At 43.1% G+C, this 26,543-nt stretch overlaps 1 protein-coding gene across 2 annotated transcripts in view; it reads left to right on the forward strand.

The window, feature by feature from the left end:
- mcu (mitochondrial calcium uniporter) overlaps positions 1-26,543 on the forward strand; it is a 55,760-nt gene that overhangs the window by 20,780 nt on the left and 8,437 nt on the right. Inside the window, exons 2-3 of one of the 2 annotated variants that reach the window (XM_058651866.1) lie at positions 5,700-5,813; positions 24,808-24,871. In XM_058651866.1, the coding sequence (XP_058507849.1) occupies positions 5,700-5,813; positions 24,808-24,871 (178 nt within the window). The remainder of the gene's footprint in view (positions 1-5,699; positions 5,814-24,807; positions 24,872-26,543) is intronic. The other variant, XM_058651867.1, reaches the window with a different exon arrangement.

Below are 26,543 nucleotides of genomic sequence, written 5' to 3' on the forward strand. Positions count from 1 at the left end.
TCTGGATGCAGATTGTTTTTTTTTTTTTGTTTGTTTTTTATTATCTGTAAATGGTTTTCAGATAAAAACTCATTTGTATGGATGTGGCCTGAGGTGATAGTTAATCCCTTGATGAAGAATTGTACAGTTGTATTTATTTTTATTTTATTTATTACACTATATGTATGCTATAGGTATAATGGACCACTTTTCTGTTCAAGATGATTTAGCTGTCACGTTTTAAATATGATATGAGGAAGGCATTTTGAATTTGTCTTGTTTTCTTGGCTTATGCACATGGTGATTTCTGTTGTACTTACACTCCTGATAAAGCAGGTTTTTATCTTTGTATTATTGAACTCCTAGTCATTTATAGTGCAAATTATGAGGTGTGTGTTATACCCTCTCTCTTGGTCACTTGAGTCTGTGTTTATTTGTTGGACTTTTACCCTACTGTGATCAGCAAGCTTGTCAAGAATAGCCTCGACTAACTAGACATTACATTAATGTTTCGGTGTGGGGAACTGTTTTCATAATCAAATAGGGGATAATAAGCTCATGAGTGGATGTGCTGAAAACACACAGTCTGATGCCACCGTTGTAGAGCACACCCACAGGCCTATTCAGTTGCACAATCTTACACAGCGGTCCACTTAACTTAGCATCTGTGACATCTAAGATAAAACATTAGCCAATCTATGCTGTGAGATATCTTGCATAAAGAGACATCTGAGTCCTCTGGCGTTTTTTTGCTGATGAGTCGTTTCCAGTAATTAAAGCTGAGGATCGTGTCAGTTCAGGCATCACAAATGTGCAGAGGTGACAGAATGCTGGTGTCTGGCTTAGAGTTAATGTAAAACAATCCAGTGTACACTCGGGTGGCAAACACAGCAGAGTACCGACACATGGCGCACGGTAGATGAAGTGCTGGTGTGATTGGATTTACCTGATAATACTGCAAGCTGTGCACCAGGCACGGTTTTGATGTGTCTGTGATCTGAGTAGGTTGGTCTGAGAGCAGCGGTGAGCTCATAGTACACACTGCTATAAGTCAGCCGGTAAATCAATACATGACAAAGCCAGTGGTTATTTATTTTCTCGCTGTGATGAGGAATATGAAACACTTTTCTGCGAGTGCCCCGAATGTGTCACACATAACGTGGCTGAACCTTTGACGCACGCAATATCGTCTTGGAAGAACAAAGCCATTCAGTCTGTTCTGAAGCAGCTGTGCACACTTCAAATCAGTGTTACTGTAAAAAACATCATCAGGAGAAGGTTTTAAAGTAAAAATGGAGGCTTTTATCTGCTACATTTCCTCTCTCCGTCTGAATCTCTTAGTTTTATATCACACAGTAACAAAAATGATTATTCTTATGTAGGTTTACTTGAAAATTTTACACCCTTAAATATGTGACACTCACAATATTGCTGTACTGTATACTTTCATAAAAACTATTAAGCTGCCTGCGTCTTGTCATGAAGACTATGGAGCTAATAGTTGCTACCACTTCATCCCCCAGCTCTGATATAAACTATTCAGAATTACATGTCTCACTCTGGGCTGCAGTGAACCCTTGAAGATGTACTTTGCTGCAGGCTTGGTGACAACATCCAAGGACTTAACCAGCTGGGGCCATTTGTATCAGGATAATAAAGTAGCTAACTTTGTGTGTGTGTGTATGTTCTGTATCGTTGTACTCAAGTATTGTAGTATCTACAGAGAGCAGCTGTCTTTTCCTTGTGGCAATCTAATCAACCAAAAGAGTAGGATCCTCCCCTCAGTGGACCTCAGGCCTGGTGCAGCAAAGAGGTCACAGCCACGTCCTTAAGAAACAAATAAGGTGGCGCAAATTTTAAATGACACCACACTGTGTGTGTCTGGAGGGCTGAGCTCACCTGTCCCCACTCAAACAGAGGACACTCCATTGCTGTACGAGTCTATTTTTGGTTAGTATTCTACTGTTGAACTGATATATTAGTACATATCAGTATGTGATTTCTTACCCGCGTGGTGATGTTTTTTTTTTTACGTAAACCCTATAGTTCACGCTTGTCCCCCAAAATAATGAAACCCACTCTTTATTGACCCATAATAACATTTTGTGTAACTGTTTTTGCTGCAGCTTGAATTCATTGTCAGAATGACAATGAGTCAGTCCAGTTACTTGGCTTAGCTTCAGTAAATATCCCACTTCACACTGTCAACAATTCCATGCATGCTGTTCCTCCTCCACAGTAACAGATCACAGGATTCAGATCCTCTTGGTCGTTCACTGGCACGGTTTGTACTCGGTGGAGTCTTGAACACAGACAGACCCCTCATATGTGTCCATGCATGTCTGACTTGTCATTGATAAGAAGCGAGCAACATATTATGCGAGTGCCAAGGTCCATTGCTTATCTGAAAGTGTCTGAAAGTCTTCCAGAGCTTCATTGCTCATTCTTTTGTAGAACTACGAGTGAACGACGAGTGTCCAGCTGCTGAAATTGTATAACCACAAGGGGTCCAGTTTGTTGTGGAAAGACAGTGTCGGAATAAGTCTGCAAATTGTACTTCTCTTTCAGTAACTGTCCTTCGTGGTCCCTTTCTGTGTGTTTGCATTTGTAGAAACATAGTAGAAGTACTGGTTATAATTGCAGCTCTGCACCATAGCTAACCCATGAGCCTGCAGGTGTGCATACTGAAAAGTAAAGATTCTACAATTCTACATTTATCAACAAGTGTTTCTACTGGCAACCACTCAAATTGGCATAATCCAAGCCACATCTTTGCTTGTGATGTGATGAACCAAAGCTCAAAATCATTAAAGGAAAGGTAATTGTGTGTGTAACATGTTGAGGAAAAGCTAAGCTGACACCTCTTCATTGATTAGAATCCTGATAGCAGGAAATACTCGGCAGAATCGCTAAAGAAGTACAGCTTCTCGTGCCGGCCTTTCTTATTATGGACTGTTGTGTTTATTGGTATTGATTAATTAATGTAAAGCCTACATTCCGCGGCAGTGCGGTGGCTCAGTCGTGGTTAGATCTGTTGTGTCACAGTGTTGAATTGTGTGTGTGTGTGTGTGTGTGTGGATCTCTTCATGCCCACATCGGTCTGAAAACACAGATGTGCTGAACTGGTGACTCTGAAATGTTTGAATATGTTATATTTGAAGGCCCAGTGTGTAAGAATTAGTGACAGCTAATGACTGCAGATTATAACAAACTGAGGAGTCCTCCCCTAACCCTTCCCTTTTCCAAGCATGTTGAGGAACTGCGTGACTTACGCACACGAGAAAGAATGTTGTCCTCCTCCATTTGCATAGAAAGCCTGTTCTTTCGGAAGCTTCCATTCAGGCTGATGTAGAAACGCAGATGTGAACAATTAAGGCCTCCGTCAAGCAAGTCCCTTGCGTTGAGTACATATTAAAAGGTCATTATAAGGCTATGAAAACCAACTCATTTTTATTTTAAAACCTTTATACACAAATACAAACTTACTTATGGGTAGTATATTCAATTCATGCCAATAAACTCCCCTGAATGTTCGGCACTAGACCTTTTACAGGTTGTCACAACAGTTGTCATGCTGTAAGTGTGCTCACTCAATAGGTTAGGTATGCATTTAGCACAATATAAGATGCAGCATGTCTTCATTTATCGTTGCCAATAAAAACACAAAGACGGGTTGGCTTTTAGAGTTTAATCTCAATGAAACTGCTACCTCACAATGACACTGGCAGAAGGTTGCTGGGAAACCACGGACTGCACTGAACCATGAAGTAGTACAGTCCGTTGCTCTCTATAAAACAATGCGGCATCGTCATATTCCGGTTTTAACATGTCGATGACTCACTTAGCTGTAGTAGGTGGATGTGGTCACCTTTGTACAGAGGCAGCAGTTGTCTCTTGCTCCTCCTGCCAGTTGAGTTTACTAAAACACTAGCTGTAGCTTCATGTTCTATCCTCTCTGGGCATAAAATGTGAAAGTATTCAGTTAATTAGAGATAGATAAATACTTAATTAATCCTCCATGGGGTAAATGCACATTGTCCAGCAGCTCTTGATAGATAGGTATAAAACAGTATAAAACAAACAGATAAATAGTAAAAAAAAAAAAAAAAAGCAGATGAATAAACAAATATTGCACCCGGTCTGATTATTGCAACCTGCTCATTGTTTGGGTCACTGTTAAAAAGCCTGATGGCTGTGGGGACAAAGGACTTCCTGAACCTTTCAAGGTGCAGTGAGATCATCCTCTCACTGCGGCTGCTTCTCTTTCCTGTCGTTGTCACACTGGTTACATTACACATCACACACACATTTGAACTCGCCTAACTATTAAAACTCATTGGCTGCCAGCCATTTTCAGCGCAGTGGTTGAATTGACGTCTATAGCAGACGCGCTTTTTTAGAACCTGGTACCTGGTACTAACATGTGACGTCAACAGACTGCCAGCCACTGATTGGTCAGAGAGTGTCAAAGACTCAAAAGTCCTGAAAACATGCGTTAATCTCCAACATTTCACAAAGAAAACTTCTAAAATCTCAATATTTACCAGAGAAGTCTGTTGTATTTAGCGACAACACTGCTGAAATCTGCCCTTCAGCAGTATTTTATGCAGGAAGTGCTGAACTAATCTTTTTAATGAACCCATTCTAATGATTGCTTTCTTTGCCCGTCGTCACTAGATTGTGTGTGTCGTGTACAAAACGACATCACGTGCAGCCGTGCTGTGACGACACCGCCCGCGTTGAGGAAGTACTATAGTAATGGAATACGACGTGTCTGATACCAAACAGAGTAGAATGGAGCTGAGCCGAGTTACAACTGTATAGTGGAAAAGCCCTATAACTGTTTTCATTTGTCAGCGTTGACTCTTAAATGTGCTTTTAAAGGTAGAATAGTTTTATAGTTTTATAATAGTTCGCACCTCACCTCTAAAGTCAATGCTTTAGACTGCTGTAAATACAAATCTTGTACGGTGAGATTGTCTGTGCTCAGATTCCCCCTGAGGCTAAACAGCTCCACATACTTGGCGCCAATATGCATAGTTAGCGTGGTACTCGGGTTGTTGTTCAAAGTGTACAGTCAAGGCACACACAGTGTTTATAATTATCCATCCCACTTTGTCTCCATCTGATCTTTCCGCAGTGCTGGTAGGCAGAGAACATCTGAGTGCCTGCACTGACTTTAAAGGTGAAAGTATTTGAGTCATTCCAGTGTCCTGTGACCCTGTGGCTGCACACACACACACAGACACACACTTTTGTCACTTTTCCCTCAACAATCAGTTTGTGCAGTAGTGGATAATGGGGAAAAATAACTCACAGCTAATCTTGGTTTAGGTGTGGAGCTTCTGCAGCTCTTTCATCTGCAATTGGGGCTTCCTCACTCGCTGCCCCCAGAGCACACAGGGAATCCACACACGACAGGCACAGCTCTGACCACACGGCGTGTTTGCATGGCAGTGCAGAGGATGCAAATAGAACGTACAACACAATGACCACTTTCATGTCTGGAGCTTGCTGTTGTTGTGCTGTAGGTCCTGATGGGGACTGTTTAGGTCCTGATGGTGAGGTTTATAATTTTGCATAGGGATCCGCTGTGGCGTCCCCTAAAGGGAGAAGCCAAAAGAAAAAGTATTTTTACGCAATTAAATCACCTTTGCTACTCGATCTAAAGACGATGTTGCCCAACTTGACATCTTTTTCTGTTTGTGTCTCCTCCTCAGCAGGACGTACTGTCTGCTCCTTTCACCCGCCAGACTGTCAGGAGAGCACATGGCCTACGGTCAGCAGCCCAGTGCACACTCTTCACCCAGCCTCCCACTGCCCTGTCTCCACAGGTTAGTGTTTGTGTATCTGACAGGAACTTTCTACGGTGATTTCTGTGTTTATACGTGAGATGTGTGTATGTATAATCTGAAATTGTTGCAGTTATCAAATAGATATTGGCTAATTCATTGTTGGCAGTCGTGTACCTGCAGAATTGTAATCTAAGAACCCTGCCAGCTTTACCCAACACTTGTAGGAACAACCATTAATTAATTCCTTGTTATTTTATAACGTGCCTATTTAGTAAATCAGTGATAAAAAAATAAAAAAAATACATATTCAACGCACAACATTTTCGTTTGGCAGGCTAGATGCGTTTTTGGAATGATGTTGACTAATAACCACCTGTCATCCAAATCTTAATAATCCCTCTGCCACTTCCTGTTTTGAACAGGACGGCTGTGTTGTTTCTGTTATTCTCAGTTTACCAGTGATTAATATGCAAGAGAATCCTTTGAAGGTTGATGAGGTCACTGGAGGGCAGTATTCTGATAAAGCCATTATAAGGCAAAATCTATTCAAATGTATTCATGGAGCCCACTGTTCAATGGCAACCTCCCCACCACGGCCGCCGCTGCCTTGATTTAGTGCTGTTGACATGAATCGCTGTGCACTGCCATATGAAAACCTGTTCCCCGCTCAACCTTAATAAAGCCTGTGTGTTGACACTTTGACAAATGTGTATTTGTATTATAAACGCAGACATTTTTTGCAAATGCAATGTTACATCATAAAACCCAACCTGTGGTGTGAAAGAAAACGTATCAAAAACAAATACCGAAGTCGTTTCACCCCAACTGTTGTTGTGTAATAACGTTATAGCGATGTGAGCACACACAAAAGTATTGCAAATGATGCTCAGTGCCACAGAGTTTACATTACAGCACAGATGAGTTCGGCCGGGGCCACACTGGAGGGTGAGAAGCATGTCTGTCAGGATGTTTCCATGATGTCAGGATGACTAAAACCAGACTTTTTAAATTCCCTTTAAACATATTAGTCCACTTGTACTGTAATTTCTCAAAGTGGGACCAACACACCCAGATAATAAAAGTTAAAGTTCAAGTTTTAAGTTTAATTTTATTAATCCCCTTAGGGAAAGTTTTCCTCTGCATTTGACCCATCCTAGAATTAGGAGCAGTGGGCTGCCACACTGAGTAGCGCCCGGGGAGCATTGAGGGTTGGGCACCTTGCTCAGGGGTACCCCCAGCCCTTTTAATGCGTTTGGAAATCAAATTACTACTGTGTGTTAATTTGTGGTGCGTTTCCCAGTTGTAGCATGGCTGACATGGCACGGATCAAACATGGTTTTGGTGGTTTTCCATTACTGTAGTATCGCCTCAATGTGGGCTGCGCGAAAATGCAGTGACAGTGTTTTATACGCAACACAAACTAAACTAGACTAAATACGGCAGAACGGGTTGTGAATGTAAATGTTTTCAGGATTATTAAGTCTTTTTAACGGATCTACAGCGCGGCGCTGTGCGGTTTGATTCTTGTGTCGGACAGCACACTTAGCACTCTTCCAGTGACAACGCTCTCAGTGTCACACTATCAGTGTCCGTCAGTCTGTTGACATCACATTTACACTCGCTTGGAACCTCGCCAGATCAGGTACTAAAAAATACCAGGTGCTATCCCGAATGGAAAAGCAAAAAAAGTACGAGAAGAGTCGAGCCGTGCTACAACTGCATAGTGGAAAAGCTACATTGCACTCAGGTACTCCACAGTTCCCACCCTGGCATGAAAGAAAACATGGTGAAGTCCAGGCTTATACTTTTTTTCCCCCCGACTGATGAGTCTAATACTAACAAGGCGGCATATCACCACCTCGCCTAGAGCAGGCAGACACACTCTATTCAATAAGTTAGTGCTTGTATATTTAATTGTGCACGGAAACATACTGCGTCTCGTGGAATGTCTTGCCTTTCATTTCGGCACACATGCTATCAGACGAGTGCAGCCACACGGGCCTGCATGAGGCTTGTAGTTGACGACTTGACAAAGGCAACAGTGAAATTGAACTGTATGAACACCAGAGGTGTGTAAGATGTATGCAAACAGCCACGCAGCTGTCTGAGTCTCACAAAGTATCATAATATACCCAATTGACCGGCAGATGTTTGATTTACTTGTCGGGTACTGGGGGCTTTCAGATGGAAATTTGATGTCAGATCAAATTAAGGATGAATTTGTGTCACTTGTGTGTCTGTTGCTGGGCTCAGTCGTGTGACATCACAGCCTCACTAACTTCTCCCTCAGTTATTACTTTGATCCACTGTTGCCATCTGTGTTTGGATCACATCACAATGAGGTTTGTTCTGTCTTCCTGCGGTGTTGTGTTGCAACAGATTCTTGAAGTTGTGTCTGTTGTTTTCCAGCTCACTAGGACTGCAACGATTATTCGATTTGTTCATTATTTTTGAACGATTTTGATAATCGATTAATCAGTTTGAGTGTTTTTTTTCATGAATTAAAACAATTAAAATGATTCTATTGTGTAAATAATTGTTAGTTGCAGCCTGAGTACTAATCTCAGATGGAGGTTGTGGTACTTTTACAAGTAACATTCTTATCCCAGGTTTAATAATGCATTTTTTCTTAGTCCATTTTTGGCCTTTAAAGCAGCAGCTGACATCGTCGTGATCATGTGGTTTTGACTGAGTGTTCTGGGACAGCTGCTCGACGGTTGCGGCTATTTTTAGGGCCGGTACGCGTTGGAAGACATTATCGACTGTATATAAAGTAAAAGGTCCACCAGTCCGTGTCTTTACGTGTACTTGTGAGTTTTGCCTACACCATGTCATCAGTGTAAATGTGGTGTCTTGAAGATTAGCACTAGGCAGTGGCAACATTCTCAGAACATGGTGTCACGTTGGTGTCCTTCCGACGGAACATAACAAGCGGTCACGAGATCCGGCAGTTCTTCACTTCTCATCTCTGCCACTTTGTCCTTCATCTCCCCCCCCACCCCCCCAAACTTGTGTTTGTCAAACCACAAGTCTTTGCACTTGGTATTCCTGTGAGTAAAGTCCAGCTAGAATCCAATAGAGATGCATTATGTTAAAAAGATCAGCTCAAGGTTAAGTGTGTTTATATTTTTCAACCGGGAAATGCGCTTGGCTACCCAACAAGCTTGCTGGGGATGAACATTTTATGACGAGAACAGGATATTTGTTCTCGTGAGTGCCCGTGCATTAGCTCATCTCCTCTTCTTTCTTGATGTGTGTATTTGTTTGGTACCGTGCATCGTAGCGGTTGTGTGTTCTTTTGTGATTTGATTGGGTTCGTGCATGTGCCTTTATGTGTCATTGGGCTACGTGAAATGGAGAAGGCCAGGCGTGCGTTTGCACAGGGTGGGGGGGGGGGGGGGGGGGGGGTTGCACAATGAAAAATGAGCAGATGCTTCCCCTCGGACTGTGTTTACATTTCACTGCAGCGAGTCTCTCAGAACAGCGTTGGGGGAAGGTTGGGGAAGCATTGACGGAGGAAATGTATACGTTACTATCGCTGCTTGTAAGTTAAGAGCACCAGCCGTGGTTGGGTTGTCCTAGCGAGACCTTGTTTACATGAGGGTGAAACAGCCGGTTGATAGTTGCGAGTGTCCTACTCCCTGCCACAGAGCCTCCAGAGGGAGAGCTGTTTGTTCAGAGGGCAGGGGAGGGAGGAGACATAGGAGGCTCAGCAGGGAGTGTTTGCTTCACCAGGGCTTGTTGTCTGCTACGTAGGTGAAAGATATTATTCTCATAACCAGGAGTAAACATCAGCAAAGCAATGACATCGAGCAGAGATTCTGAAAGAAGTGAAAATAGAGTCTGATGTTATATGTTTAGAACCCTATGTGTGCACTGCATTGATTTCATTTAGCACTTTTTTGTCTTTTTCTAATTTCTTTGATATCTCTCTCTCCCTTGCCCCTGCATTGCTGCAGTACAGGCACTTGTCTCTGATACTTGGCTCCTACTTCTCTCCCTTCCCTCCTCCCTCCGTTGCTCTTTGGCATCCATCAGTTTAGCTGCAGCTTCCCACGAGGCCTGATGGGTCACAGCTACACACACACACACACACACACACACACACACACACACACACACACACACACACACACACACACACACACACACACACACACACACACACACACACACACACACACACACACACATACTGCGTCGTCGTCCATGCATGGACCTCTCGACCCATCTGTGACTCAGCTTCTACAGAAGGGAGTTGCGACTATGTGGAAATGTTGTCAAATGTCACACTGATACATGAGAAGAGAGAGATTTACTGTAAATGAGGCTCCTGACTGAAAAATAAATGCAGTTCATGCTCCTCTGTGTAATAGTATTCAAGAATACATCATAGGGTACACTGTTGCATGGACTTAAGATGAGATTTGTAAGACAAAACTGGTAAAACCATAAATTGTCATTGTCATTTGAGATTTAGTGTAAGGGAAGTTAGGGGACGTGGTTTTGTAACTTTGAGCTGTACAAAGTTTTGAGCAAATCACACTCGATGGCACACTTGACTCGTGTCTTTACCAATCTTGGATGTCAAAATAATCTTTCCTCTTCCTGAGACAGAGACGAGTAAAAAAAAAAACAACAACATTGCTTGGTCAGTCCACGGTGTATATTGCTCCCATTTTTGTTGCTTGATGTTTGTCAGTAATCTACACCGATCTGAGCAATCACACATTGTCACAGTTCTGACAAGTGGCTGTAGTTTAAAGGCACAATCACTTCTTCAGTGCAGGAAGCTGCCATGGAGGTGAGCATTGGGGAAATGGCCAATTTATGGGAAGAGAGGCTTCTGTTTGCTCCGGGAGGCTGGCGTGTTTATGAAGGGAACGTGAAACCAGTTGCTGTATTTTAAATGACATTTTTTTTGTGCTCAAGCAGAATTTCTCTTCTCCAACGGTCTTGTTGTGAAGCAGTTTCCTGTCCTGTTCTCCCTGCATGTACACATTTCCATCACTTCTCCTTTTATGGCGTCAAGTCACACAGAGGTTGTGCCGTGTGTTGTCCATAACTTGACTTAATTGCAGATGTGGCCACAAAGTTTGGAGATTTATCATTCCTGAACCAACAGCTTCTTTGGTAGGGTCATGTAACATTTTTCTTTTTTTTTCCTCCAAGGTTTCCTTTTATTGCGACCAGGATTCTAAGCTTCAAGCATTTATTTCAAAACTGTGAGGTGTGAGAGAAAGACATGAAGTGCAATTTGTGTCGAAAATCACATTTCTCTCCGTCAGATGGCCTTACACTGAACAATATTGCTCTGTCAATTGCGAAAAGAAATCAGCTTCGAAAATAGGTCACGTTTTATTTCCCCAGAACCTGCCTCAGAATGTTTTCTTCCATATCAGAGTAATCCAGTGATTGTGTTGTGTGTGTATTCACTGCTATGGTATTTTTAGTAGTAATTATAACAGTATGATGCACTATAATGGTTCCAACACTCCAAAAATAGTAATAATAATATTTATATTTTCATAAACTCAAAGTTGCTTTACATCAAGAATAAATAAGATTATGAATTAGGATAGGAAAAAGTCTTTATTATAAAGACCTTTAGTCTCTGCTGTACTTTTTTTCTTAACTATTCCCTATCACACGCAAACACACCAGAAAGGTTATCTAAATGAAACTTGAAATCAGTTTGGAAAGGTTCTGACAGTGTTGTGTCAAAAGGCTTGTTGTGTGTGTGTGTGTGGGCGTGTACTGTTTATTTCAAAGGCTCAAGCAGGAGCTGATTATCAGAGTTGATAAGGTAACTAAAGTTTGACATGAGTGATCGTTTTGTGGAGTAACGTAAAAAAAAAAAAAGTGATGCAAGGAGAAATAAACGAGGAAGGCATGTGTCACTTTTTCTCAACCTGTGTCCTAACTCCACATTAATTGAACTGCTGTTAAGCAGATGGCTTGTGTTTCCCCACATAAACAAGGCATTAGTAAACATATTCAGGTTTTATTGCGCTAAGGTGCCTATAAATAAAATGTACGCGCATTCTGATAGCATTTTCAGTTGTCATTTGTCTGCAGGCATGAGTGAAAACAGTTGATACAGTGATGGTAGAGAAGTGCACTGAGTCATTCTTGGGTTTGTCTTCAAATCAAACTGATTATTCTGCATCATGACACACAGATACTGATCAGCTCAGTAAGGTTTAAAACCTACCTGTATGACTGAGATAGCATCACTATATTGATAAGCTAACCAGTACATTTAGGGATATAAAGGGGTGTAGTGTTTCAGATAACAATCCCTGCTTTGTATGTATATTATATTCACTCTCTATAGTTAGACGGGATATATTCTGTCTGAGATTGATCGCAAAATGTGTTTTACGACGGCAATTTTTCTCCCCGTGTATGAAGTGACATTTTCTGTCTCAGTTTGAACAAACACGTCGTCCATCTTGATCGATCGCGTGACCCGCTCTGCATTCAGAAACCCGACGTTCAAAAGCAGGAATGTATGATAAACGGCTGCCAGGTGGTTTGACTGACTTGAAGTCTTAAATCGACAATTTGTTTACAACTTGCGAGGAAGACAATTTGTGTTGATGCTGCCCCCGCATTCTCGTGAATCCATGATGACATGACAACGCTGTACATTTTCGTCATGATGGAGTCCCATTGCAGTGATATGCAACATACGGCATGTGGCGTCAAACGAACCTGCCGCTACAGCCTGTCTGGCCTGTGCTGATGTGCAGATAAAACACTGTCATTAATATAAAATCGTATTAAATGCAGCTTTAGTATTAATATCAGTGCTAGTTGCACAAGAATGCAAAGTCTTAATTTCAGTTATTCAAAGATGGCTACTGATAAAGCTGCTGCTGCTGCTTTTTTTTTTTAGCCAACATAATCCAGATTAATGTACTTAATTATTAAAATCACTCTGTCCAATTGCATCAGTGCAGTATAGTCTATTTTTAGATGTCGATTTACGATCATAACACTTAGCTTTTCTTCATCCTGTTACTTTGGCCTTGTTTTTCTTGCAAATTATCAGCACATCCTCCACACAGCGTTGTCATTAATCAGGTTTATTATTGGCCTGCAGTCTGCGGGATTAAAGGTCATCAAAGGTCATGTTGGTTGTAAAAATAAAAGTGAATTTGTTGTTCCGAAGACTTTTTGAATTCCAAGTTACCGTGAGTGATCCAGCTCACCAGAGAGGTGCTGTGTTCAGAGAGGCAGTGATCACACCAAAGCTGTTAAACCTCTCATTCGTGGTATGTAGCCCCTTTGAGATTCCTTTAACATGCACATTATTAGCATATTTTCACCAAAAGAAACCGCTTTTGCTTCCAGATAGCTTAAACCAGTCGTATCTTGGACACGGAGCTGCAGTGGTCGGTCCGTTGTGGGAGGCAACGCGACGAAGAAACTGTTGTGCCCTCGCCTGAGCTCATTCACCAATATCCAGGCTGATTCCTGCAGTGAGGGAGAGAGGGAAATGGACGGGGAGTCGAGTGGCAGATTAGGCCCTTGAGAAAGATGAGAGTCAAATTGCATTCAAACTAGAATCAAAGAGAAAAGGCAACACAGTGATGATGAGGATTAAGATTTGAATGAGGGCATAAGGACAAAGATAGAGTGATTGTGTGAGCAGTATCGAAGCTGACTGGCACAGAGACGAAAGGGCAAAAATGAGAGGAGGAGCTGGAGGCGAGATTAGAGGATGGGGACGGTCTTTTAACAAAGTCATTATCAGCCATGCAGCCTGATCCACAATTAGTATCAGCTGAGCCTGTTCAGCATTGTCAGCATTGTGTGGTCCGGGAGTCAGGATGGTGGGTTGTCATGACTCCACAGAGCTCGTGGAGCAGGGACTGTCGCATAACGCGCAGGCATGTGAATACAGTACAAGCTGCAGCGCCGAGAACCCTGAGATCTGAGAGCTGGTGCTCTCTGCTCACTCGACTGCTGTGACTCTCATTCCCCCGGCCCTGCAGGTTGGCACCATGAAAGAGCATGCCCCGCTTTCTGTACAACCGTATGTAGTCTGTTTGAGAGCAAGCTTTTCCTGACTCTTCCACACAGTGCAGGGTCTGCGAATGGCTTAGGGTGAAGCTTTTGTTCTTATTAACTATCTGACACAACAAGATAATGACACGCCGTTGTTCCACGAACACGGTATATCTCCAAAGTCTTTAACAAGTACTCCGCGTTGATTCATTTGAACACTGACATGCTTTCATACTAACAAGGGCTGTGGGGATGGATGTGACTTTGTCTCACTGAGTGTTGAGCCTTGGTCCTGTCAAGAGAGTGACACAGCTTCATTTATGCATCCTCACAAAAAATGATGTAGGGACTCCTCGCAAGGTTAACTGAGAACATGCTACCATAAGTCAGTCACAATGGCTCTCTGGGTTTATTCATCCGTTTACTTCTGTCTCATGGAAGAGATGCCTCCATTAATGGGGCTATTAGTACTCAAGTGGATGGTCAGGCTCTGTATTTCTGTTTTGGACCCTTTGCCTCTCGGCTCCCTTAAAGGTCACCTGTGGCCGTGCAGGTTCACAGTGGTCTGCGGAGATGATCGTTGTATGCGTCTACTTATTTATGACACAGTTTATAATCTGATTGAAGACATAGACGTGCCCACCTCGTGCAATCACAGATCAGAAGACTCCACACCATGATTTGATAATTGCTTTTTCACCAGGGCTGGGTATTTGCACTGGTGTCCTGAACTGATTTGATTTGATTCTGACTCACTGGTTGCTGATTTGATTTCATTCAGAGGTATTTCAGTCTAAAATCTTGTGGTCACAGCACCGCGGTAGTCTTTCAACATTTGTGCAGAGGATAGAGTCTGTATTAAAACATTGATCTCAAGATTGTATCAACCAATATCCGATCTTTCACGTGAAGATCAGTATGAGCTGGGAAAATCTTCAGAGTATGACCTTAAGGCGTTGTCTTTTTCAGATAAATATTGTATTATTGTTACAGTATACCATCTATCCCTGTAAACCTAGTCACTGAAATGCCTCTAGGAATTTGCTTGGGCAGCCAGTCACATAGTCTCCATGTACTGTACGTCATACTCTCCCACTAAAACACTTCACTCTCATGGCAAAGGAGAAGCTGGTGAATATTGGGCTGCACCCTCTCTAGGAAGTGAAAGTGTAGGACTCAGTGGAAACACAACACGACACAAAAGAGCTGTCACCGCCTTCTTGCAGCTTGACTTAAAATAGTCTAATCATAGACAAAGTGAGGGTGTAAACCAACAGTCTTGCTATAGTAGGTATCTTTATGAAGAGCGCTGTAGGTTGCTGTGTTCAGTATGAGCGAGCTGTTGTTCAGCATTGTCGGTCTGTCTGAGTTGCATTCATTTCCTGCTCCGGTGTTTTAGCATGCCAAATGTCCATGTGGACTGCAGCAAAGTCAAACTCAGACAGACTTGCTGACACAACCAAAGAGGGCAGAGAGATGCACTGCTGTTGCTTCAGTTTTTTTCCAGACTTCCTGGAGTCTCTCCATGGACCAGTGGCTCAAAGGCTGGACATTAAACGCTGACAGAAACAGAGTTGAACTCTGACCTTGGCCCCTTTTACAGTCCAGAGAGAGATGTCCTCTAAAGGCTAATTTACACTACAGGGTATTCAACGCAAAAATCCCAGTTTCTAAAGTTGTGGCTTATCGCTCCTAATTGGCTTGTGATTGCCTCTTCTGACCCAGAATCTGAACACTGATGACACTGGTTTATCAGACGGAAGAAGAAGGACAAGAAAAAGATATAACATCTAAAAACCTATGGACATGAAACCTCTGAAGGTCACGCTGGGTGTGGGGAGAAGACCGTCAAAGTTCCTCGAAAGGAATTCCCATTCCCAGGCTCTGCTCCATAAATAACAGCAGTCTGGGAGACATTGTATGTTGCTCTGAATGTCACCACACACACTCTGAGAGTAAAGAGGAGCAAACATTCAGCGCTGCATCAGGGGAATATTGGCACGACACTGGACTAGCTGATGTTTGACCATTTATGGGAGCAACTGTTTCATCAACTCACAATGCACAGGTATTACAAGTCTTTCTAGTTGGTCTCGGATGCTATGAGTTGAGAGTTTTTCTTATTCTTCCAGACTTAAATTAAGAAAACCCACCCCGTAATACCTGCCCCTGAATAAAAATTAGTATAGCTGTTTGGTCACTGCTGTTCTCGTTGTTGTTGTTTTTTTGGGTACGTAATAATGCAGTTCCTATGGGCTGTAACTTGGGTCATTATTTTTCCCCACGAAACCCCTGTCCCAGGCACTGAGAGAAGAACAGAAATAAAGCAACGTTTATCGTGTGATTTTGCTATTGCCATTACACTGTGCAATTAGTTTTTTTTCCAGCTTTGTATTGTGAAGACAGATCTATGCTTAGGGATGATTTATTGCATGCCCTTCTCTCCCCTGCATTCTGTAGTCTGGCCAGGTGTTTTGTTTTAATACCTGCACATTAAAGCAGTGCGTTACCATCGGTTTGGCCCATTAGTCAAACAATACTACAAATTTTACTTCACCTCACTGCTCGCTAAAAGCTGAACGAGTAAACGACAACAACAAAAAAAAAACGCAATCAAGATTCAGTCATCCAACTGCCTTGAAATTCAAATTGGACATTTTCATTATTGAATCTTACTGCATGTTTTGTCTCAGCTGACAGTTAATTGGAGAGATTCTTTACCGAAGAAGAACAAAAAAACCTCCTTTGTGCCTCTCGACAGCCGTTTGCACAAAAGTAAACTTTCATCTCGCATAAAATGGAAAGGATTTAGTAAAGCAAATTTAAATGTGTAGAAGTAACCAGGAATGATGAAGTTTTGGAGTATATAATTCATCTCTCACTACAGTTAGTCATGAGTAACAGAGTTTGGGCCCTTTTGTCGGGAACATCTTTCGGAGACAGATTTTGGAAGCAGAAAATGGAGAAAGTGGAGCATCTTGTGCCCTTCAGCATTATAGATGAGATAAACTGGCGATGACGACCTTGTACTAAGCATGCGCTCTGAACATGAGCATGAGCACTTTTATTCAGAGTTTTGGGAGTTGCCACAAAAACTACTTTAAAAAAAAGAAGTTGTTTTCTACTGGATAAATCATCAAACATCAGGGAGAAATATTGCTGTTTTTAAGCTCCCCAAAGCAGTTTCAGCAGGTGAAGCAGTAAAGTGGTCGTTTGTTCTGGCTTAGGCAGCGCAAATAGCTGGTAATTTATTTCTCAATTTAAAATGTATGTTTTATCTTCCAAGCTCCACATTAATTAATTAATGTGTCCAGAATCAACAGAAAATGTGGGTGCTAAATGTAGATCTGCTCTCTTTTCAAGCAGATAATTACAATGTTGGCATGTGAAGAAGGACAGCAAGGCTTTCTGTCTGCTGCTGCTGCTGGTGGGAAGAGAAAGAGAGAAAAAAGAGGATAATCCCAGTTTGAGCCGGGATTATTCAGCAGCATTTATTGGCGTGTGATGCAGAAGAGCTGCAGGCCTTCACCTTTTCACATATCACGATCACCTTTGTTGATAAAAGGATGCACGTTGGGAATTTGACTGTTGACTAAGTCAACTGGCTCTTATTATCTTTGCCAAAGGTCTTTGTCTTTTGTGTGTTCGTCTGTTTGCCTGTGAGCAGAATCACCCAAAACTACGAAATTGGTTTTCACAAAACCTAATGGTGTCGTGGAGCATGGAGCAAGGGAAGGACACATTTAATTTTGCTGTCAGAAGTAGTGTAGTATGGGCCTTGATTGGAGGTCTGCGCTGTTCTAGTGCAGAGTACTAGGCCAGTATGAAAATGGGTATCCTACACTTTTAAAAAGGCATTGCTTTAAATGATAAAAGTTAAATATAGATTATAGGGTAATAGCAGCAGATCGAAAGTATTACAAAATTGTCAAACATACACACTTCTGCTTTTGACTGACCTGGTCACATCACTTAGCGGTTTCAGTGGTAAGGTCTCTCTCTGTCTGTCTCTCTCTCTCTCACTCTCACTCAGCTTAACACTATGACCAGTGTAAGATGTGTGCCTCCAGCATGCATCCTGGGGTTCAACAACTCATTCCTGCTTGGCTGCATTATTGCTAGTCCAGTTGACCAGTTCACAGTGCAGACCAATGCGACCCTCAGGCCAGTTGTAAAAGTCCCAGAGTGGCGGCCACAGTTCTCTTTAGATGAGCCGTGTGTCTGTGAATGTCAGCAAGATCTCTTTCAAGAAAGCGGGGGGGGGGAAAGTGAAAAGGGTTGAGGGAGTGAAGAAGGAAAAAAAAAAAAAAACTTCACTCCCTTCATCCAGTTACTGGAGCAGGTGAGTGAAGTATTGCGTGACCTGCACTGGAATGAACACCTGATACAAGCGGCGCCGGCGAGTGCCATCTGGTGTATGAGCAATCAGTAAAGGGTCATGTCTGCAGACTGACCGCGCACACACACATACAGACAGACACACACACACAGTTCATACAGTTCGAGATACGCGCTGCACTTCACTCTCATCTCAAAAGTGACCGAAGAGCGTTGGAAAATGCAAATGCCTCTCCTCAGATGGGTTCAATCTTTAGAGGATTCACTGTAGTCGCCTTTTGCTCATGTGTGAATGCCTGCACAGCTGTTTAATAATGCATCAGGTTACAGTGTTGCTGGTTCCGTGGAGTGCAGTGCAGTGAGGTGGGGTCGTTGGTGTCAGCGGTGGCGAGCGCATGAGGGCTCCACCCGGTGCTTCTGAAGTAGCCCACGTGTCGTGGAAATGGACTCATGCACCGCTGAGATCTTATCCCATGGATCAAGCGTGCCATGCGCTGGCATCAATTAATCAAAGCATGGCCATTGTCTGAAAGCCAATTTACTGAAATGGAATGCCAGATTAAGTGGGATCTGTTTATTATCTTGCTGTAACCAGACTGGGGTGTGATGTTTGACATTGCCTAATCAGGGGAGAGTTGCTTTCACTATCAACGCTGCATTGCAGTGGAGCGATCAGATGGGTATGGGCTTTTCGCGGGGCACACTGTGCTTTGTCACAGCGTCCTTCTCCTTGTGTGAGCAGAGATGACTTAATACTGTGCCGCTGAAGAAAGTGACTGCAGATTTCATATCTCTAAATGGTTTTTACCAGCAACCCGAGGAACACAGACGAGATAAATGGCAGCCTTTTTGTTACATAAGATTGTTCCTAGGCAGAGGAAATGACAGAGACTACAGACACACCGACTGGACTTAAATCCACTCTCTTCTCGAGCAATTGCAGCGCAGCCACCTTATCTACTGTAGGGGAATTTGTGCTTTTGTCTGTTTTTCTTTTTGTTTTTTTTCTCTCAATCTCATGATGGGGAGGTGTAGCCTGCAAGAGGCTGAGTGGACAGGACCTGGACCTCGCCCTAGAGCAGAGAAAGCAAGAGAGGGAGTGAGAGAGAGAGAGGAGGTGACATGATGCACAACAAGATATAAAACTGGACACATCAGCTATACTGCACTGACACAGAATGCCCCTTACATACTCGCTGTATAATTTATAAGATGTGAGCCAGCAGTTTTTTTTTTTTTTATCCAGTTTCCCTAAGTGGGAGGTTGAATTTAGTCTACAAATCAGAAAACAGTGAGCAAATTGACATCAAAAGCCATCAGTCATCAACTTTTCAACTGTAATAATTTCCTTCCTTCCTACAAATTGGCCGTCCATATATTTTGGTGCACATTTCAGCTTTGAATCAAACTCGGCACACATTTCCTCCTGAACTCCCTTTTTGAGAAAAGCCACGCAAAACAATCAACCTGGATTGTGATTGGATAATCAAATATTGATGACCTTGGTATCAAAATATAAGTTTATGTGTGTGAAATCTTCTATTCTGCATTAGAAAAAGTTGAAATTGTGTTAGAAATAGCAAAAATAGTGCTTGGTTTTATGTTTAGTTTATTATTTAAGGGACATCACAACCAGTAAAAGTGTGCCACAGGATTTGTCCGTGCCCAGTTTCTTCACCACATCATGAGCGAGTAACAACCTGATGGACTGACCTTGATCTAATTCAGTCCGCAGCTCTTCTAAGCCTGCATCCTGGAGAGTCACAACAACAACAACAACAACAACAACACTGATTGCAAAAGCACCTGTGCCACAGGCCTGAAGCAGCACAGATGTGTTCTATTGCTCTACTGCACAATCACCAAATTGTCAACAACGTCACAATTCCGTAAGCTAGAAATCCCAATAGTTCCGTCTTGTTGTCATCGTGTCGCAGGAAGCTTATCCAGTTACGCTGCCTGTTTGTTTGGCTCAGTCCTATAGTGACTGTCTTGTTTACATCAGCTTAGCGGATCATGGGTTTTTGGAAGTGCCGAAATACTTTATTTGTCCGTATTTTTTTAAGTCTTGCAGCAGACTCGTGCGTGAGCATCCCGTATCACAGGTTAGCAGAGCAGTGTCTGTCATAACGTTACTAAAGCACCATTGTTGGGTTGGCGCGACAAGGAGAGCAACCTTGTCTGAGAGCTCTGTTTAAGCCGTGTGGCGTTTGAGCTACAGCGTTCTGATTGGCTGAAGCTTGAAAACGTTTTTGCATAAAATTGCGTCCACCTCGTGGATTGTGGCAGGATGAGTTCTCTACCTGAACCTCGTCTATTCTCTCCTCTTAGCTATTGATCTATCCTGAAGTCTACCGTCATTCTACACACTGTGACCTCCCTCTGACCCCACCTTGACCATGCACTCCTCTCTAAGCTCTGTCTGTCATTGTAGTGTGATGGAGCGCCCCGTTGCTCTTCGACGGCCGCCTTTCTCCAACGACTGAGCCACTAGGGAACTGATCTCTGCCCTTTCCCCTTTAAAATCTGTCCGCACGTTACGACTTCTGCCAGGAAAATGGACTGCGGGGAGAATAAGAGCTCAGGCATCTCCGATAAGCAGGTGCAATATTAAAGGGAGAATTAAACCGCATGTGTGCATTCATGTCGGAGTGAACAGCATCCGCACATGGTGTGTGATTTCATGAATGGCTTTGTGCGACTGGTCTGTAGCTGCGGCCAAATTACCACATGGATGGATGCAGTCACTGTGCCTGTAGTCGTAGGTGGGTGTAGATGTGCCAAGCAGCAATTAGAGTTTGATAACATTGTACGTTGTAATGACGACCGCAATAGCCAGTACACTAAGCACTGTTCGTGGGGAATCCTCATTACCACTTCTTGTGCCTGTTATGATGCTGATATCACAGCGTTGAGTAACTACTCACACTAGTGTCCGTCCAACAGAGTCTTTTACCTCTTTTTAAACAGCTTGGCTGTTAATAAGACACTTGTTCTAGCTATAACCAGCCATTTCAGAAACAACGCTTTAACTGTGTAGCGGACATCTGGAGGGAAGCATTTATTTCACATTTAGGGTTTAATATTGAGTATTAGGTTATTCTTCTCTTTCCAAAATCCCAAATTTGACCAGTATCTGATCAATATCAATTTCAAGTATCATCTCTTGGTTTGTCAGCATGCAGGTCACACGAGCATCAGACAGAATCAGTCATTTTCATGCACTGTTTGAACATTTGGAGTATTAACAAGATGCGTCATATTTAAATTAAACAACTTGAAGCATTATTTTATAAATTGGGTGAGGATTAACTTGGCAATGGCCGAAGCTTTTTAAACAGCTCGACATCAAGCCTCATGTGTTTTGGCCTGTTGGACAGAGTCCGTATTATCACAGCACTTTCACTTTCCTCTTGACTATAATTTTGTGATTTTTTTTCTGTTATCTGTCTTGAAAACCGGCACAGCTGTGTGGGATTGTTTTGTGGTTTTAATTTAATTGAGCACCTACGGGAGATATTGGACTGACGCATCACCATCAAAACAACAAATGACGACCTTGGATCCATCCAAATAGTGCTGTGCTGGAAACACGGGAAGGCCACAAACATTAGGAGAACATTATTTTGTTTTTCTCCTTTAAATTGTTTCTTTAATCTGCCAGTCCCTTTAGCACCAGTAATGTGAGAGCAGGGGAGAGCTGGTATTAAGAAAGCTTATATTCCCCCCAGTGTTTCTTATTTACTCTCATCCCCTGCAGTACAGTATTTCCCATATAATCAATTGCAACCTTGCTTGCAGTGCTTCTGCTTAGCTGCAAACAAGATATTAGTATTATTATTTTTTTTAAATTAAAGGGAAATGCTCTCTCTCTCTCTCTCTCTCTCACACACACATACACGCACACAAGAGGTGTGATAAAAGGCAGCGGAAGTTAAAGCGCAGTGCAGATGAGAAATGAGAGACGATCAAAATCAGCACATCAGGATTCATTGTGAGTGGAAGACAGAGATGGAGGAGGGAGGGTGAAGTTGAGGGGCAACCCCCCTTTCTAGACGAGGGATTCCTTTACTGCAGTGATCAGCACTCCCCACGTCCCTCTCTCCCTCCCTCCTCCTCCCAAGTCTACTGTTCCTCTCCTTCCTCCAGCTGCCTTCCCTCATACTCTTTTCTCTCTCTTTGTATTTAATCTCCCTCCTTCTCTCTGCCTTCTTTCTTCTAGTTTGCTTCCTTCTAGCCATCATCTCATCTACTCTCCCTCTCTCTCTCCCTCTCTCTCACACACACACACACACATACTAAAGTCACGTTTCGGGTTGTCTGCTGCAGAATACAGTATATGCAGCAGCACATGGTTAGCGACGTCGGCACCCTTTTACTCCAACCTTTATTTATCTCTATCGCTCCCCTGCTGCTCCTCCATTTATCCTCACAATCCTCCTCCTCCTCCTCCTGCACACTTTCCTCTCTCTTCAGTTCATCTGTCCATCTCCGTGGCCATCCTCCATGCCCCGCTTTCTTTCTTGTTCTCCCCCTCTTAGCCACGTGACATTGATTCCAAGGTTGCTGTGCTATTGACTGCTGCTGTTAAATATTTCAGGCAGCGTTTCAGGGGCTGTGTGCCGAGGAGGAGGAGGAGGAGGAGGAAGAGGAGTGTGGTAAAGATCGCTCGGTCGCTTTGCAACTACCGCTGACAAACAGGCTGGTGAACTGACGGGTGGACACACAATCACACATGCACCCACTACCTGTACACACATGCAGAGGTACATTCACTTATACATGTCTCTGCACAGATGGACGCACGTACACACTTTAGCTTTGTATTTGCGTATGTGTGATTAATTAGGTGTGCGGGTGATGCTGTGCCTGTCCTGATGATGAAACCTTCGGCTCTTCTCGTTACCGCGGCATTGGCGACACATGACAGACACACATTCCACTGTGCATCATTCACTAATCCTTGGCCAGGAGGTGTCAACATTAGGTTTTTACAGTGCACACGTGCAGACACGTATACACAGTTTGCTGTAGGAGTCTCACATCAGGACCGCAGTAGTAACAGTTATGTTTCGGTGTATAACATCTCCGCTCTGTCTATGCATCCCGCTGTATAGTGGTAGTAAATAGTCGGTGTTGCATCCTCGGGACACGGCAGTAAAGATCCAGAGCTGACAGCGTGCAGGTTAACGGCTCATTGCTAATTAATGTCACTCACGTTCCGCTGTCGAAATGTTTACTGCTAATTTTTAGGGTCAGTGGGAGTGCAGCAGTCTGACTGTTTTGAAGCGTCTGACTATAAACAACTGTGGGGAATTGGGGAATTGACTGAAAGTCACACACCATGATTGACAGCAGGGGCTTTTATTCGGCAGTGGTTGTTTGGTCAGCGGTTTTGGTCAGGTTGGTGCTGGGATTAGTTGACGGTCCCTCTGTCATCGTATAGTTCATGTTATAATGTATAATGTTTTTCATTTTTTATTTTATGTTCACACAGCTCTTGGTTATCGTATATCTCTGACTCTTGAATGGAAATTCCAATTTTTATGACCTTTTCAAGTTGTTGATGTTATAAACTTCACCCCTTTGAGCCAAAATCAACAGCACACAGTGATGTACATAGTAGGATAAATGGTCTAAAACTGCATCTTTGGGTCCTATCATGGAAAAAATATTCTTCTAGATTTTCCTTCTCTTAGTTCTTGTATTGAGTGTCTTTACCACTGAGTCAGTATCTGACTGCACACACACACACACACACACACAAACATGTCTTTAGTCTCTGTGGTCCATAACTGTCAGTGCAGTGTAAAAATAGAAACGGTAGGAGCTTCTCTGCTGTTTGGGATTCAGCACAGTAAGGGTCAGTTTATTATATTTATCATGTTTTGTAAATCTAAAATTACAACAGTTGTACACACGCTGAGTGCATCATACTGAGGCTGGAAGTCCTAGTACCAAAACAGTCAGGACTGTTGACTGAAGGATCACTTAATGTGTTTGGTATTGAGTGGTGATGCTGTGCTCCCACCGTGGGGAAATTTAATATACTTGTACCCCGTGAACACATTAATATAAAACACCACAGTGTCAAATATCACATGGCTCATATTTGGGACAGTTGGCCCTCTGCAGTCTCATCCTCTCCCCTCTTTGCCGTGTAAGCATGGGGAGAAATCTGCCCGTCTGCCTGTCTGATACCTTAAAAGGCTCCCTCGTGGCTCACCAGAAAAACATGATGAATCCCGTCATTGAAAACGTTCTAAGCATTTAATAACCCCTTCTTTGCCTAACCAAAAAAAAAAGAGGGATTCCCCCAGCTTTGTTCATCCTCTACTCCCCCAGAATTCATACATAACTACGCTGTTGCTGTTTTTGAAAGATTGAGGCGACGCAGAGACAGAAAACAGAGAGAGAGAGAGAGACCAGGAGCAGCCTGTTGTAGAATATTTCCGTGACTGGGAATCAGCAGTTAGAGCTGTTCCTTTTGTGTGTGTGTTGGGTGTGGCTCTGCACGGAGCAACATTTCTTTAAACTGGAACAGACTGAGGCATTTTGTTACATAATAATAATGTCATCCAAGTAAAAAGCATGGATGAGGAGGACGATGCATTGTTGCTGATCTAGAATAGAAATGAAAGATGAAGTCTAATATCCAGGTTTCTTTTTCTGTCTGCAGGTTTGGAGGGGCAGCCCATCATGGCATGGTCAGAGACTGTTGTGTTCCTCCGCTGCTCCAGAAGGTAAGGCCTCATAAAGGGGTTTCCCTTATAGCCCCCTGCCCCCCCATCCACTAAAAAGGGGTTCACAAGAGAACATTTTATCCGCATCAGTCAGACAGCAGAGGTTCATTTGGAGTTAACAGCCCTCAGCCATTAATATAAAATCTTGTCTCGGGGAAGCATCTGCTCATCTGTGTGAGAGGCAGGAGACACGGGAAGTGTGAATGTAGGAGAGATGGATAGGTAGGGGGATTGAAAGGAGAAGGACAATCTGATTTCATTTTAAAGTGAGCTTCGATAGATGTAGCCTTGGAGCAGAGATGGGCACACGATGCTCACACCCTTAATAATCTGCCCCGCGATGCTCGGATAAGGGAGGACAAATAAGGGAGGAGGCTGCATGAGGAGAGCAGCGCCAGACGGTTAGGCTTCAGTTTCAAACTGTCACCGAAAGTCGCCGTGAAACGAGACGTCTGCAGCTCTTTGTCTTTGAACATGGTCGCGACGCTCCTGAAACCAGGCCCGCCTCGCGCTGCCTGTGCCACACGATGATCCCCTCACTTCTTGGTGCGAGCCCAAGCAGAGATCTGCTGATTCACTGCAGTGGCGCTGAGCAGGAGGGAGAGGTTGTTGGGTGTAATACGGCAGCTTAGAGCTCTCCGCTCTGTGCGCTTGCAGCCCTCTGCATTGATGCATTGCTCTGGCATTAGGGGCCACTCAGTATGATAATACAATATGCTGTGCAGGCTCATTAAAACCAGTTACTGACCAGTAGAGCTGCAGCACGAAGCGTTATTAATACGGCGGCCACGGCCACGGCCAAACCTGCGGCGGAACAAAACGGAGGTTAGGCTGTATGTTGCAAAAATGAAACTACTAGGGTGCGATATTTAGGATTAATATCAATATCATAAACTGTTCAAAATCACTGGATCACATGTCAGAAATAAAAATATAAGACACAAAAAACCTTTGCTATGCTAAATACTATATAGAGAGATGAGAGCTGCAGGTGTTTGTGTGTGTGTGATCCTGTGAGCTATGTGGACCTGTTTTGAAATAAAAGAAGAAAGATAGCTTAACAGATGATTACAAATTACAAATGATTGATCGGGTATCAGGCAAGAAAAGGTGGTATGGAGCATCCCTAGAATCTAGCACGTTTACTGTAGATGAAGGCTCCGAGCACACATTTTTGTATATGTTCCCGTCCTTTTTTCTTGTATTTGCTGCTATGAAAAGGTGAGAGGAATGAGTGGTTCATGATGTGTAGCTCAAGGTCTTTTTGATTGTAGGCACCAGAGTTTGTTTTTTTTTAAAGCCTTTCTATGGGAGTGATAAATATCAATATTTGTCATCAGTGAATCACAGCTATGACAGCTCTGTGAGGAGAGGGCGAGCAATTTTATGCCACATTGATTCTCGGGGATTAACAGACCAACAAGGGCTTGTTTTTGGCAGAAAAGCACTCTCCCGTATTTGGAGTTGTATCAAGTCAGAATTCATATAGGTTTTACTAATAACTCTCAAGGCATTCGCTGTAGTTAACTGTCGCGTTGCAGATACTGGATTTGGCCTTTTGAGCAGTGAAGTCGTCTCCTATTTGTCTTGGTTCAGTTGCTTTGTTGTTGAACTCCAACAGGTGGAGCTGCTGCTGCTGTTCTGCCCTCTACTGGGTGTCAAACCACACTCC

The sequence above is a fragment of the Solea solea genome, chromosome 15 (assembly GCF_958295425.1).
Source record: "Solea solea chromosome 15, fSolSol10.1, whole genome shotgun sequence".
Lineage (NCBI taxonomy): Eukaryota > Metazoa > Chordata > Actinopteri > Pleuronectiformes > Soleidae > Solea > Solea solea.